The following is a 15,914-nucleotide window of genomic DNA, read 5'->3' on the forward strand; positions in this document are numbered from 1 at the left end:
TGTTTGAAAAGTCCACCAAGTTCACTATGCATATCATTGGAAAAACAGTGGAGCAAACTGTAGACTCTTATCACTGATCATCCTAACTCAGCACGTGCAAGTGTTAAACCAGAGCTCAGTTAAAAAGCAACTGGAACATCACTGAGAAGGCAGAATGGAAGAATGCTGAAAAATATAAATCCACAATCCACGCCCGCCATTTGTATGTCTGCCCAGTGTGTTTTTATGCCACCGGCCACGGGGCTCACCTCGGCTTCCTCCAGGGCACTTTGAATTTCAGCCTTCTCAGCTTCAGCCTGCTTCTTCCCCTTCTCCAGTTCATGGATAATCTTTCCATTCTCTCCAATCTGCTCAGTAAGATCGGATATTTCCTCTGGAATGACAAGAGTAATTATCTTAGGAAAGCTCCCATCTATCCATTTCTTTAACACATGTGGAAGAGAGCCACCATGGCAAGTCTTAGGATGATGGGATCAAACCAACCCAATTCATTCTTTCATTCATCTTCTATACCCACATATTTGAATACAAGAATGTGAAGTTGCATCTGATGCAACGTAGAAACCAGCATTGGTTTTGGTGGTAGCCCAGTGTAAAGTGGGCTCACAGATACCAATATTCATTAATTCACTTCATGCCCAGGTCTGCTACAGAAGTCACCCATAAGGGGGCGTTGCACATCCCAAACCTCAAACACAACTCCAGTAAAGATGAGTTTTAGGTCTAATAAGACTTTCTAATCTTCAGAAGGACCTGTTAGTGGCTGTCCTTCACAATACAAACATAACACCATGTCACCTTTGTCTTCCTCATCCACCACTCAGCTCCAGGTGGACTTTGTCCAGGTCTACTCCCAACTGTGACTCACCTGGCTGAGCTCTGGAAAAAACGTCCAGTGCTACAATAGTGCAACTTCTTGGTCAGGTGGAAGACCCTCCAAAAGAGTGTCCAGTAGAGTCCCACTGCAGACCTCTATAGCTCTGCTCCATTGAAGAACTAATCAAATTGCAAGCATTCCATAATGTTTAGCTACCTTTGCATTGCACATCAGTCGCGCTACAAGAAACGCCCAACATGCCCATTTCTTGGTGATTAAAAAAAAATTCATCACATGTCAGATCATGACATGGAAGTCTGCCCTTAGACCCTTCTTAGCAGGACAGGGTCAAGGGATCCAGTGCCACCCAAGGACCCCAAAACCAAAAGGGCTGCCCACTGGGACTACAAATCTGATGCAGCCCTGCATGGGTCCAAATGGGAGCCCGATCAGAGGGATGCTGCCACCCATGAATAGAGGAGGAACACTTGGCCGCACAAGGTAGTCTCCTATTGTCCATCTGTTGTAAAGGCCAGGCTAGAAAACACGAACCATCCAAAATGCCTGGCCAACCCTCCTTTCACTGACACAGGGTAATTGGAGTTTGCCCCCTGTCCGATTTGAATTAGTTCTGGTGGGGTGCATTCAATTACATAGATCAATTATCTCACTAATTCATTAATTTTCTAAAGGTGCTGGCCCTGCAAACGTCAATGTGATGGAGCAGAGTTCAATAGTGCAATAAGATTAGCAGCCTTCCCCAAAAGCCAGTCCTCAAGCACACACTACCCCCAATATCCCACCTCTCCACTCCTCCACTTACGCTGCAGGTTCTTGTTCTCCCGTTTCATGGTCTCCAGTTGATCTAATGCCTCCTCATAAGAGTTCTTCATCTTGAAGAGCTCGGTGCTCATAGAACGGGCCTCCTTCTGGGCTGCTTCCAGCTCTGCCTGGCCCTCCTCGAACTTCTGCTTCCAGTCGGCCAGAACCTGAAACAATGCTGTTCTCTTAATCAACGTTTCCAGTGGAATAATAAAGCAATATAAACTTCATGAAAAGGCTTCCTAGTAGACTTTGGAAAAGTGTACTGTCAGCCATAAGGGGGCACTCTCGAATGTAAGTGAGCACCGTGGAGGTCAAAGATATGACCACAAAAGTTCAACGGAAGATACTGAATAGTAAAGCCCAATGCCCCATTGGAGGACCCTGACTACCACTTTCACACAAAGCTCCATCCCTTCCTATCACCCTCTAGACGCCACACTTCTCTTCCACACTGGACTCTCTTCCTCCCACCAGCTGAGCTCTTGACTCCACTCCAGACAGGGAGAGGGGGGACTTTATACCCCAGGCTGGAGACCAGTAACTCCAGGAAAGACCTCCAGGGTCAGGGGAGATGTGCAGAAACCTGAAGGCTATACACCTGGAGATTCTTCTGGTGGCCGCATGTGCTTCTGCACCTCTGAGCCCCCATGTAAAATTTAAAAGGGCAGATCTTCCCCAAGAGGTCTGTTCTTCCTAATGACCAGCAAAGGTTCATAAATAATAAAAGGAAACACTGTGGGGCCCTGTAGTACATTGGGGAACGATCCAGCATCCACCATTCAATTATATGTTCCCCTTGGATTTTTACTGTTCTTGCATGGGTTCTTCCTACCTTCCTATCACAACATTTATTAATACATGCGGAAAATAAAATGGTTTTGGGAAATATATGTAGGACCCCATGTGCAATACCATAGATTGACCCCCTGTGTTTTGTAAATGACCGTCGTGGACACCAAAGCAAGTCACGCATTTTTAAAATGGTAAGTTGTGATAAGCTGTGGTATATTTCTGTATACTGTTGCGTTTAAGACCACCATGGGACATTTTATTTAGGTATAGGTCCTCAATGCCTAAGGCATCACTAAGTATATTTCAGGCATAATTTAGTCTTGTTTGAACCCAGTAGGTAGGTGTTCAGAACTTGGTGACTTTCCACACTTCATTGCACTTTACTAAAATTTTGAAAAAAATGATTGAATTTGTTAAGTGTACAGCTTTACATCCAGTGAAGATGGCCCCCATAAGGTCCCATTCCCAACCTTGTCAAAGTTCCTCTGCTTCTTGTCGAGAGCAGCGGCCAGAGCATTTGCCCTCTCCACGTCAATCATCAGGTCCTCCACCTCACTCTGAAGTCTCTGTTTGGTCTTCTCCAGAGAGGCACACTTGGAGTTCACAGCCTCAATGTGCTCCTCAGCCTCTTGAAGGCGTTGGGCCAACTTCTTCCTGCAGATATCATTCAGAGTTATAGCAGGACATCTCACATGAAACAATGAGGAGGTGAAAGGTAGAAGGTTCCACTTACTTGGCATCCTCCAACTCCTCTGTTCTCTGGATGGCGTCAGTCTCGTATTTGGTTCTCCACTGAGCCACCTCGCTGTTGGCCTTGGACATGGAGCGCTGCAGCTCGGCCTTGGCCTCTTGCTCCTCCTCATATTGTTCACGGAGAAGGTCGCAGTCATGGCGAGCGGATTGTAAGGCATGAGCCAGAGCGTTCTTGGCCTTTTAGAAAGAGAAATAAAAATTACTACTCTAAAGACGTGAAACTTTTTCTTTACAACCTTAAGCTTTGGATAGAGAAGAGACCTTGACTTCCTCCTCCATATGTCTCTTGAGCTCCTCAATTTGCTGAGTGAAAGCCTGTTTGCCACGTGTCAGCTGGGAGACCATCGCCTCTTTTTCTTCCAGCTGCCGAGCAAACTCCCCTACAGAAAAAGAGTAGAATTTCTACATTTGCCTTAAGTGGGGTACAAGAAGGAGGAGATCACCCATCGAGGCCAGCCTCCCATACCGTTCTCTGTCTGAAGTCGCGCCCTGTGGACATTGATGTCATTGAGCTGTCGAATGTTTTCATCGTTCTTCGTCTTTAACTCGCTCATTTGGTCCTCTAGAGTGCGGCACATCTTCTCCAGATTGGACTGCGTAAAGAATGAAAAAGATATGAGAACCAAGTTACGCCCAACAAGGTCCTGTCCAAAAATGAAGAAGATCATAGTGAGGCTCAAAAGAAAAAAAAAATGGAAAAAGCTGGAAGAGACGGTGTTCGTGAAAAGGAAAAGACACTAATGCTAATCTGAAAGAGAAACCCACCAAGTGAAAAATCATTTAAGAAACGAAAATAACAAAATGCATGTTGCATGATACCTTCGCCTTTGCCACCGACTCCATGTTGCTGGACAGGTCGTCGATCTCCATCTTGTATTCGCTCTTCTCCTTCTCCAGCTTCTGCTTTACACGCTGCAGGCTATCGATCTGCTCCCCAAGTTCGGCCACACTGTCGGCGTGTTTCTTGCGCAGGGCGGCGGAGGTGGCCTCGTGCTGCAGGGTGGACTCCTCAAGGTCACGGCGAAGTTTCTGGAACTCGGCCTCCCTCTTCTTGTTCATCTCAATCTGGGCGGAGGTGGCACCACCGGCTTCCTCCAGCCTCTCGCTGATCTCCTCCAGCTCCCTGGACAGGTCGGCTCTCTGCTTTTCGGTTTTTGCTCTTGCAGCTCGTTCCGCCTCGATTTCTTCCTCAAGCTCCTCGATGCGTGCCTAGAGGGAAATGACTCGTTAACTTTAATTTTCAGTTTTGAGTGTTGCTTCATTCCAGGCTCGTTTCAGGAAAACATATAAGCAGCAACCAAAACCCAGGGTCAACAACACTCGTTAAGAATGTCTAAATTAAGAGATGACTAAAATTTGATTGGAGAAAATCATAACGCAATGGAGCTTCACTTCCCTCAACCATTTTCTGCACCTTTTGAGTTCCTTTTACTTATCCCTGATCTGGGGATAGAAGCAATTGAGCATTTCTCGATACTATGTAGACGTGAAAATAAGCTTGTACGTAATCTTTGTTTTTGATAAAGGTAAACATCTTGTGCCCTTGGCACTTTTGCATCATTTGTTTTCCACGCCAGCGACTACATTATGCGTTTTCATCTGGCCATGGCCATGTTTTTGATGGTTTGTGCTGTTGCTACCACGTTCATTGAGCTCCATTCCAACATCTGAGGTCCGCACATTTCCTTGTCTACGTTTGACGATTTTACATTTAACATATCCTCATACGGTACTGATGACTAAACTTTTATTCTTGCATATCTTTCTACTTCAGGAGTCAGAGAAAGACTATCAGACCAGGGATTGAGTATTTTCGACCTACAATTCCTGGATAACAGCTTGTGGTTTTCTTGTCCTGTTTTTTTGTTTTTCACCCTTTTCTCCGTTATACTATGGTTCTTCATCTTATTTTCCACCAAATGATTTTCCATTTTGAGGTTTTTTTGTTTCACTACTTGCAGTTTTATCAGCCCTAAAACTTAGCAATACCATCAAATCAAGGTTGGCACTCCATGTTTTGTAGACAACCTGTGGAGCTGCTCACGTCAACTGCTAGACTGTTATATTGACACAAATTACCTGCAGTTCCTTAATCTTCTTCTGAAGCTGGGAACCCAACACCTGTTCATCTTCAATCTTGCTTAGCAGTTGGCTTATTTCAAACTCCTTCCTGTGAAAGGAACAAAATACAAGAACATCAGTTAAAGCCCCACCTGCACCCCTCAGACCCGCTGGCAGCTCTTGGGACCCTCAGCCATACTTCTTGAGCTTCTCTTCCATTTGCTGCTTGTCGTTTTCAAAGTCCATGATGGACTCCTGAGCCAGTTTGAGATCCCCTTCCAGCTTCCTCTTGGCTCTCTCAAGGTCCATGCGGAGTTTCTTTTCCTGCTCCAGGGAGCCTTCCAGCTACAAAAGGGGGGCACATCAGACCATCAGCTCAATTTCGTTTGTAAACTTGGTTGCGTTCTGACAAAGTGTGAACTCACATCATCGACTTGTTGCTCCAGCTTGGACTTGGCTTTGGTCAGGGTGTTGACTTTGTCCTCCTCTGATTGTAGGTCATCCAGAGTCTGCTGGTGTGCCTCTTGGAGGGCTTTCTTCTCCTTGGTCAGCTTGGCGATGTGCTCATCTTGGGTCGCCATTTCTTCAGTTAGGTTTTTAACCTTTGGGAAGGAAGTTAGGGAAAGAGACGTGCTTCATGATGGAACACAGATACAAAAGCCCAAAATCTGACATGGACATCAGCTTACTGTTTTAAATTCAGAAGAAAGTATGCAAAGAGATGCCAAACTAGGAAAGGCAGGGGCAAAAAAAAATGGTTTGGTTCCTTTGTGTACCAAATAACAAAATTTTGGGGTGTGGTGTGCTACCTGGAGGTTTTGGATGCACAGAAATGTAGGGTTTATTAATGAACTACGCAAAACAAATGTGTGACTTCAAGAAGGGTTGAATTTTACAGTATGACGTGTAGTGGTAAATTGGGGTCCAATCCTCTTTAGTTGAACTGAACTGGGATGGCATGACAGCTGATTTAAGGAATTAGAATTGGGAGCGAGAATAAGGATGGAAAAAAAAATCCAGAACAGTAACCAGGAGTCAACAAATCTAAAAAACGAGGATCCCAATGATCGTGGTTAAGAAATCGAATTAGACGATCAGTAAACAAAAGTTCACACAACCAGAGGCAAGATGACAAAGAGACAAAAATTGCAGTCAGGATAAAAGAAAAGAGAATCCATAAGCAGAGAGTCCTTAAACCAACAATAATAACAACACTAGAATAGTAGGTTGAATCCACAAACTTGGAAAAACCATGAAGTCCAAGAAGCCCACCTTTATGTCGCTTGTCCCATGATGTCATACCGTCTGTGACCCCTGATGTCACCCCTAATGACCACATACTATGGCAACGGTCAACACTAAGTCTCAAGAAAGGATGAGTGGACACAAAATATAAACATGACCATGGGTCTCAGAATCCTGAAAATGATATATACATTATTTGCAGTGGCCCAGAAACCATTTAGAAAAATTAAAATTGAGAATCAAATCATGAGACAAGTCAGGTGACACCATTCCAGCCAACAAACTACCCTCAGACCTCCACTCAACATCAGTCTTAGGGATCTTTCTATTCCATTAATGGCGTTCAAAGCAAGGGGTCATTAGTGCTAGTAGCAAAGACATTGCCCTCACAGGTGGCACAGTGGTAGTGTTGCTGCTTTGCAGTAAGGAGACTGTGGAAGATCGTGGGCTCGGTTCCTCCCTATGTGGATAGCATTTTGAGTACTGAGAAAAGCGCTATATAAATGTAATTAATAATTATTATTATTATTATTATTATAGAAGTAGGAACCTACGGTATCTCACATATACTGCCAAACCAAAGGATGAATCCCTTACTCAAATATAACTGGGCATTGCAATTAGGAATGACTTCACACAATTTTTGGGAATTGGAAATAAACTACCAAGATGTGAAGTTAAAGTAGACACCTTGACAACCTTTATGAAGGATCTGGAGGAGATATGGGGACAGCTTGGCTGTTAGCTAAACAACTGAGCTTGAGCGAATGGACTCCTCTCGTTACATTCTAAACCCCTGGATTCCTTGTCTCAAAAGATGAAATGAAAATAGCCAGTACAGGACTTACCTTGTTCTCGGTGGCATGCTTCTCCTTCTCCACTTTGGCCAAGGTGAGTTCCAGATCATCAATGTCCCTCTTGAGTTCTGAGCACTCGTCCTCCAGTTTCCTCTTCTTGGCTGTCAGCTCGGCGTTCATTTCTTCCTCGTCTTCCAGCCTTTCATTGATCTCCTTCACCTTGGCCTCCAGCTGGATCTTGCTTTTGATGAGACCTTCACATCGCTCTTCAGCATCTGCAAGGCTCTCGCTTTCCTGAGGGAATGAAAAGCCCATCATTTATTTTATACCAAGGAACTGCAACTGTACAAGAAGCAGAATTAAGTTTGGATGGATGGATGGATGGATGGATGGATGGATGGATGGATGGATGGATGGATGGCATTTCTGTTAGGATTCATCTTAGACTTTGCCCATTGCCTCTCCTGCCATATGCACTTCTCCTCTGGCCCAACTCTTCTCTCTCCTTCACTGTATGCTGTACATATGATGTTAATTTTGAACCTGAGCCTGAAGGTCTACATAGCCATGATGACGTTTTTGATTAAAAGAAACTCATCATTCTCGGTATTCTCTATTCAACAGATAATTTAAAAAATAAAGGAATACCCTGATTTCTATAAAAAAAATGATAGTCTGTGTTTCTTTATAAAAACTGAAACCAGTACTCACAGACTGGACTTGCAACAGCAGGTCGTTCTTCTCCTGGAGGAGGGACACCATCTTCTCCTCAAGCTCCTTCCTCTTTGCCTCAGACTTGGCCAGGTCTTCCTTGCACTTGGCAAACTCCTCCTTCATGTTGGCAAACTCCTTTTCAGCTTCGGCACTCCTCAGGAGAGGCTTGATCTTGAAGTAGAGCTTCATCCATGGCCAGTGCTTGACGTTCATGAAGGAGCGGATGTTGTACTGGATGGAGAAAATCGCTTCTCTGTATAGAGGATGAAAGGAGACATGATCTGATTTAAGAAGGGAGTGCCACCTTGCAGCATCTGCAGCATGGCTTATGTTATAACAAATAAAGGATTTACTAGGAAAATCCATTTTAGACACCAATTTACAATTTGAAACCATCTAACCTGCTAGTTTTTTTGTACTTAAGCAGCCTGCAGTATTAGTGCTCTACGTCCATTTAATGGACAGTAGGCTCATCATTTCTCCAAGCCCTGTCAGATACATGTGCATTTTTCCAGGCTTGCTCTTCCAATGACTCAATTTTTATGGGAAACAGCGCATGTCACACCTTTGCTCCAATTGTTTTTGGACATTTGAACTTTCCAGTTTTAATGGAGTTTGCACCCATGGGAAATGTTTCAGTGATCTTTTGTTGCAACGATGCTGCACTTCCTACTACTGTTCTAACTTATCCCCTTTTAAATGGACACCCGCCACAATGGGGTTAATTGGGACTTATTTTGTCTGCGGACATAATTAATATCCACAGATTCCCAAGGGATGGTGTGGTGCTTGTTATTTGGCTCACGTGATTCCTCGTTCATTCACTCAGCCACAAAGGGAATTCTGTTCTTCTGGAAACCTGAACCACTGCCTAAGCAGGACACTGGACTTGGAACAGTCTTCCCATCAGTTGCTATCGTACCAATTGGAAAGAAAATAAATTAATAGACTTCAGCTATGGAATCCATTGCCAGTTCCACCACCAGTGCATTAGACCTGATGTTAGCAGGCCTGGTTGATGTAGGGACTGGGGCTCTACAGAACAGAATGGCACAGGAAGTGTTATGGGCCTCACAAGGGGGCACATGTGCGGTCATCGGTTCTCATGGCTCCACATATATTCCAGATTTCTTTGCTGACTGAACTGATTTGAAAAGTGGCCGCTGACACTAGCTGTCCCGTTTTTGACATTTCTGATGGAGACCCTGTCTAGTCTTTAAGACATTTTGAACTGGGCATGGAAAATTTTGAACCCTGGATGGCTGGATCCATGAGGCAGCAGTGCTAAATGCTGTGACAACCTGCCACCCCATTTTTTCCACAGTGCCACACACGTGCAAATGGGAGACAGCTTATGGGCTCAAATAGTGTTATTTATCAGCCAGACCGGGGGTTGCCTCTCAGTGACATCACCACTAGTCCACCCACCAATGACCTCATTTCCGGCTCCTTTTGATGACATCACTTCCGTCACCTAGAACCCATCTAACTACCATATCTGTTCCTGTTCCGGTCCCCCTGACTCCACCTCTTCCTCTAATCCACCATATTTATTGCCCAAACTCATCCTGTTAGTCAGTTCCGTTTTGAACTCTGCCTGTAAAAACGTGTTTTCTTTACTTTTGCCCAATTTTTTCAGTATACTGGGTGGCCATCTCCAAACCTTTTCCTGTCTGCTGTCTATTTTTAACCACCACACCACACCACACCAAAAGCCACTAAGAGTTATACTCTTGCCAGCTTTCCTTTGGAAGCCCCACCCGCCCTGCTCAGAATTTCCAGTGGGTCCTCCAAATCAGGTCATCGTGTAAATATGACCAAAGATGGCCAAGGGGTCTCGTCCTCGAAAAGAAGGATCTAACCAAACATGGACAGCTAATCCCACTCTGAAAAGTCTTAAACTCTAGAAGTCCTTAAGAAAGGAACCTGCACCCAGTATGGCTTTTGGATCGTCACGGAAGTGGCGCAGCTTGTTAAGCACATTTGACAAATTGGATAATGACCTTCTCTCCATCATTTTCTGGAACTCCTTCCTCATCACGTAACCTCGACACACAGCTTGAGTGCGAGTAATGAGCAGGGCCAGCTTGTCGTCTCTCATCTCCTCCAAGGTGCCCAGCAGACCTGCTTTGAAGAACACCTGCAAACCGTAAGAAAGGGAAGTCTTCAATATTCGATATAGACGTGTAACAGACAAACAATCGGCAAGGACACTCAACTCTCAGTCATTGTGAGGAATGGAAACTTCTTACATCCCATCCTGGCAGAATGGCTTCTTCACAAAGAAATCGTATGACAACACCTCAAGACTATACAGCCTGAAGAATGGACAGACGCTTCTCAGGATAGGTGGCTCGTTTCCTCCACTTAGCGACTTGTATCCTTGGGTTTTTAAGAGAAGTTGGACGACTTTACAGTAAAGTGAACTTTTGTTATGGAGGCGAACCTCTCAAAAACGGAAGATTTCTAATTAACAGACTCTTCTCTAGAATTCCAGGCAGGACACTGAATGAAGAGCGTAAGATGAGATGGATTGGATCGGGTGGCTCTACAATTTAAACATAAATGTTGAGGTTGTGGAGTCACATTTAGAACACCTGAATGGCCTGTCTAAGTCAAGATTGCTCCAGTGAAATGATCTACTTGAGGTGAAGAAGACAGAAGTTTGAGGTGAGGTTGTCCTGCCCGCTAATCATCATGCCAGAGATTAGTGACGTGTTGTGTGTTTCACTGGACTCTGCACAAGAGACAATAAGGACCCTGTGATGAGGATTTCAAGATAGTTGTGATAAAAGAGGAGCCAAAGAGTATAGAGAAGAGGAGGACGCTCCACATGGACCCCTCAGGGGTCTCTCCTTGGACCACTACATGTTCTGATTTAGATTCTGGTATAGTTATAAACGTGTGAAATGCGCAGATGGCACTAAAATTATAGAAATAGCCAACACTGAGGAGGCAGCAAAAACAAGTCGAAAAGACTTGGCCAGCCATCTAAGGAAAGTACAAGGTGTTACACACTGACCAAAGGAACGCACATATAGGGGAGAAGAGAGGCCGAGGACCAAATATTTGAATGCTATTTTATCCTTCAAATATCGTCCACTTCCCTCTCGGGTGGTGAAGTGTAGTAATCGCGTCCCATATCGGGCGATCATTACAACATGAATTATAAATGCAAGATACTATTCCGTGATGTGGCACCCAAGATCTGAGGTGGTCACTTCATGGTGACCAGATCTTAGACAGTCGTCCGCCTTGGCAATCTACTGCATTTAGGGCACAGTGGAGGGGCTTAATTCACACCATCTCTCTACGTCGGGATTTAACATTCCTGCCTGCAGAATGCTAAAGGACCCCCTGCCTCATTTCTGGTGGCATCTGAGGCACTATGTAATTCACGTCTGGACCTTGTCTTGCTGTCACAAAAGCCCTCCTTAACAGTGGTGTCCCCCGTAGGCCTTGCTGGTTAAAAGCGCACCTCATGTCCCTTCTTGTTTGGCCTGTGTGATGTCCCACTGCCCAGTAGGATTTCTTTTCTAAAACATAACAAACTTTTTGTGAAAGTCCACCAGCTAGAGCTGAAGTTTTCCCATTCCAGGTCATTTTCTATTAGCATCATTTCTTTTTTTTGCTTTTCGCTCTCCCCCCACCATAACCTGTCATCTACGGGAGAAAGAGCGAAAGCTTTAGATTCGTTAAAAATTTCAATCTCTGGTTTTCAACGGATCTCGACGTTTTATGGTCCCCTGTGTCACAGACGCGCGATTCGGGGACAGTCAATGGGCTGGAGCGTGCACGAAAGTACGAGAAATGGGGATCTGGGACGCGGTATTAATACTCTTCTCTCCTTTACGCCTACAGGAAAACAGCAGAATAAAAAAATCCCATACCTCAAGTAACACTCCGATCTCCACCTCCACCCACACAATGGAGACAATTCCCTTTCCGGCTCCAGGGAATTACCTGACTTCCGGTCCCCTTTAGATGACTTCAGTTCCGTCCCCCCCTGTCTCTGACGTCATCTCCGGCTCCCTCAATTGTTTCATTTCCGCCTGCCATTAGTTTTTTTCTATAAAAGCTCCAGGACACCATGTTCTGTCGTCAAATGTGTATGAATGTTTCATTTAATTTTGACCTTGTTGCCAAAGACTGGAGCCTACGGCCAGTATACGGGGGAGGTTCCCCAACTCTTAATCTGTCTCATTTGCTTCTTTTATCACCCCTGATACCTAAGACATTGATATCACACTGACAGGTGTGTGTCACAGTTTCTAGAAAAATACCGAACTTGAAACTTAAGCCTGTTATGAGAGGACGATGTGCTCATTCATTTTTGAGCCAAATCGTGCAAGAGAAAGACGCACTCAAGAGGAATCCTCATAATGAATTATGAATTCTTCTCTTCCATTGCTATCGTAATGGCCTATTTTATGATCAGAAAGATCAGCATCAGAGTTGTAAATAAGTACTGAAATGTGAGAGAATAGTTTGGGTAACTTGGTTCATAAGGCACAAAGCCTACTGACGCTCATTTTTTATAAGAGCTTGCTTAGGTAAAGTGTCCCGTCAAGGCCTACCTTGGTGTGTCCAAATTTATACTGGGTATGATCCACATCGATGGAGCCCAGCAACTTCTCGGATGCCTTCTTGCTGTCAATGAACTGTCCCTCTGGGATTGCACTGGCATTTAGCACTTTATATCTGGAGAAAAGAAAGAGTTAAGTGCAGGTTAAGAGGAGAGAAAAATGAGCGTCCAGCTGATTGGACAAATGACCCGGTAGATGTTTAATTTTTGATACCTTTGCTTGAAGTCACCATACAGAATTCTGCTTGGGAAGCCTTTCCGACAGATACGGATTCCTTCCAGCACTCCATTACATCTCAGCTGGTGTATGACCAGATGGTTTTCCATGGCACCTAGAAGACATTGATAATTTTTATTATTTAGACAGCTGGCAACGGTAATGGAAGAAACGTGATTGCAGTTCTAAGATGAGCTGAAGAGCAATGAGCCGGAGATGGGGCACTCGTACCCCAATTTATATAGAAGACTCATTTCCAGAGATACTGCTAAAAATAAAGAAATAACCAGCTGTTACACGTATGCAAGTAGAGCTCACCCAGGTGACATCACTAAGGTAAACGTTCACCACCAGGCACCTGGGGACACGTGAGCACTAACAGGCTCCTCCCTTTCGCACGCAGCCCAGATGATGAAACTCACTGACGTCACCTGCGGCTCAGCTCTGGAGGTCCTACCTCTTGCACCTCATAGGATATTTAAAAACACAAAGCACCAGAAGTCAGCATTCATTCCTGGATCAGATCCTTAACAGTGTGGAGCTCCACAAATTCTCAAAGAAAATGCTTCAAAGACGAAACATCGCAGAACAAGAGCGTCTGCAATCAATTCCAAAGTTATGTGGGCTTTTCCTTCATTTTAATTTGCCCGCATTAAATGGGGTACTGGCTGCTCCCCAACCTCTTGGTCTTTCTTATATTGCACAGCCTATCACCGGGAGTGCTGTCAATTAGCCACACCAACTTGGGCTGTTGAAATTTGTCTACTGACCTTGTTTAGCAACTTAAATTTGGCCTGCAGGAGGAAACCAAGAAAAACGTACAAACTCCACATTAGGACTGGAGCCACAAGTCAAGTGCTCCTCCACTTCTCCCCAACTGAATGATCAACTTGTTGATGGACACGTGAGGTGGTTAGTACTGCTGCCTTGAAAGTTCTGCACTAGATTTGAGTCAAAACTTGATCACCAAGCATGTGCACGTTGTATCCTTCGACTCCAATTTCCCACTCACTTCTCAAAGGACTTCTTATGAGGGTATTTTGTGGAACTACACTTGTCACATATGAGCGAGTGCAAGTCAGCCCCATGATGGACTGCCACCCCATCCAAGGTTGGATCCCATCTCATTCCTCAACATGGAATCAGCTGCTTCAGTAAATGGATGGATATGTGAAGTGAGAATCGTCCAGCATGTGCTCAGACACATCGACATGAGCCGACTTAGTGGATGAAGTTTCTCAAATGCCAGTTTAATTCAAATCTCTAAATGTGTTCTGCCCACATGCCAACAGTTTCCTGTTTATTAGAAATGCTGTAGTGGGTGGTATGGTGACACAGTGGCAAGTCCTGCCACCCCACCAGTCCAGCATTCAGGTTTCAGGTCCAATGTCTGGTTGTCGCTTGGGTGGAGTTTGCATGTTGTAACTAGGTCTGCTGTGGGCTCAGTGCCAGTCGAAGCCCATATGGAGCACTAGGAGATGTCCAGACCATGGTGCTCCTCAGTGCCCATAGTGTGTGTTCAGTATTAGACTTCTGGGTCCCCGTCAGTGTCTGTAGCACACATATGTGGCTGGGCAGATAAGTCACTTCAGTTACAAAAGATGGTGCCCCTTGGTTTCCATAGTGCGCCTTCAATATTTAAGACTTTGAGGACAGGGGTGTTACTCCTTAGTGTCAGGATTTAAGTTAACCCTTTAAGTTACCAAAAATGGCACGGGAAGCGGGATGGGATTCCAGAGTGCACGCTCCTTGAGTTTCATGATGGCACACCAGGTGGCTGCCTATGTCACCTAATGAACTGATCAGCTCTGCAGGTGTTTTGCTAAGCTGATCTTCCTGTCAAAGATGCTGGGGTTAGGTTTTTTTTTGGAGATTCTAAATGGGACGCATGTAGCAATGAACACCAGAGAAATAAGACAGTTCAAAGTTGTTTATAGGGCCAAAAAAAAAGATAGAAATGAATGTAGCAGAAGGAGTTGGCAAAGGTCAGGAAAATGCGACAAGTTAACCAAAACTGCTCTGGAAAATGAATGAATACAGAATGTACCTGGTGTTTTGGTCTCGTTGGGAATTAGACATCTCACAAAGTGGGGATGAGTGCTTCTTAAGTTGGTCATCAACTTGTTCAGATTCTCCTGTTGGATGTAAAATGAGATTTTTAGTCTGAATCTTTAGCTCATTAACTTTTCAACATAGTTAAAAAAACGACATCCTAAAATCTACGTGAATTTAAAACGTTTTCGGTTTTAGCACAATTAGCGACGTTCTTGTCACGCTCGGACAGACTAGGAGAGCTACACCTGTCTATTCTCCAGCAGAGGAGACTACATGGACACCTAATCCCAGTCTTCAACAGTCTGAAAGGCATCGATAAAGAAGATCCAGCAGAAATCTTTCAATGTAACAATGAATTACGTACACGAGGACTCCTAGTGGAAATTAAGGAGAAGTGCAGATAGGACTGAAGCCAGGAAGCACTTCTTTACACAAAGAGTTGTGGCAATCAGACACAAACTACCAAGACATGGAGCTGAAGAAGAAGCCCTGGCAACCTTTAAGAGGGGTCTGGTGGGGGAGGTGGGGACAGCATAGCTATGAGCTAAACAAACGGGGGACAAATGGACTGTCAAATTTCTTATGTTCTTCTGCACATGGGACAGCCTTCAACAGAGGGTCTCTCTCTCTCTCCTTTTTTTTTTAATGTTATTACTCTTACTAATTACTAATGTTAAGATTTGGCCTTCACAACATCTGCACATTTAAGAGACTCTGAGAACATGAAGTGGGAAAAATGAAGTATTCCCACACTCAGCTTAGGCGATCACTGCTGCCTAAGGAGGTCCGTTACACCAAGAATGGAAAGGGTGAAGATCTGTAGTGAGGATAAAAGTAAAGTGGAAGGGTTTCAGAACTGGCCTGCCTCCATCGAATGAAGCAGGATCCATTGTGTTTGAATAAGTTGAATGAAGTGCCACATGTCATGGCGAGTCGTGGAGAGTTCAAGTACTGCAGAGGACCAATTTATACTTCTTATTCTAGATACTATGTAATGCTGGATGGAATTTCACCTGATATTATCTATATTATATATCATCTGAAAAGGCAGGA

The 15,914-nt window shown here is 44.5% G+C and overlaps 1 protein-coding gene and 1 long non-coding RNA gene across 3 annotated transcripts in view; one reads left to right on the forward strand and one right to left on the reverse strand.

The window, feature by feature from the left end:
* Positions 1-15,914, forward strand: part of LOC127525865 (uncharacterized) — a 119,933-nt gene that overhangs the window by 71,881 nt on the left and 32,138 nt on the right. Inside the window, exon 2 of one of the 2 annotated variants that reach the window (XR_007933442.1) lies at positions 4,170-4,392. This is a non-coding gene — a long non-coding RNA (uncharacterized LOC127525865). The remainder of the gene's footprint in view (positions 1-4,169; positions 4,393-15,914) is intronic. The other variant, XR_007933441.1, reaches the window with a different exon arrangement.
* The window catches only part of LOC114664932 (myosin heavy chain, fast skeletal muscle-like), a 37,636-nt gene that overhangs the window by 5,822 nt on the left and 15,900 nt on the right, over positions 1-15,914 (reverse strand). Inside the window, exons 17-32 of the mRNA XM_051918893.1 lie at positions 14,854-14,941; positions 12,804-12,921; positions 12,582-12,705; positions 10,008-10,144; positions 8,002-8,257; positions 7,342-7,584; positions 5,674-5,850; positions 5,448-5,593; positions 5,267-5,357; positions 4,007-4,396; positions 3,654-3,780; positions 3,449-3,567; positions 3,168-3,364; positions 2,905-3,088; positions 1,641-1,806; positions 249-373 (exon numbers count right to left, since the gene is read on the reverse strand). Coding sequence (XP_051774853.1) covers positions 249-373; positions 1,641-1,806; positions 2,905-3,088; positions 3,168-3,364; positions 3,449-3,567; positions 3,654-3,780; positions 4,007-4,396; positions 5,267-5,357; positions 5,448-5,593; positions 5,674-5,850; positions 7,342-7,584; positions 8,002-8,257; positions 10,008-10,144; positions 12,582-12,705; positions 12,804-12,921; positions 14,854-14,941 — 2,688 coding nt within the window. The remainder of the gene's footprint in view (positions 1-248; positions 374-1,640; positions 1,807-2,904; positions 3,089-3,167; positions 3,365-3,448; positions 3,568-3,653; positions 3,781-4,006; positions 4,397-5,266; positions 5,358-5,447; positions 5,594-5,673; positions 5,851-7,341; positions 7,585-8,001; positions 8,258-10,007; positions 10,145-12,581; positions 12,706-12,803; positions 12,922-14,853; positions 14,942-15,914) is intronic.

The sequence above is a fragment of the Erpetoichthys calabaricus genome, chromosome 14 (assembly GCF_900747795.2).
Source record: "Erpetoichthys calabaricus chromosome 14, fErpCal1.3, whole genome shotgun sequence".
NCBI lineage: Eukaryota > Metazoa > Chordata > Cladistia > Polypteriformes > Polypteridae > Erpetoichthys > Erpetoichthys calabaricus.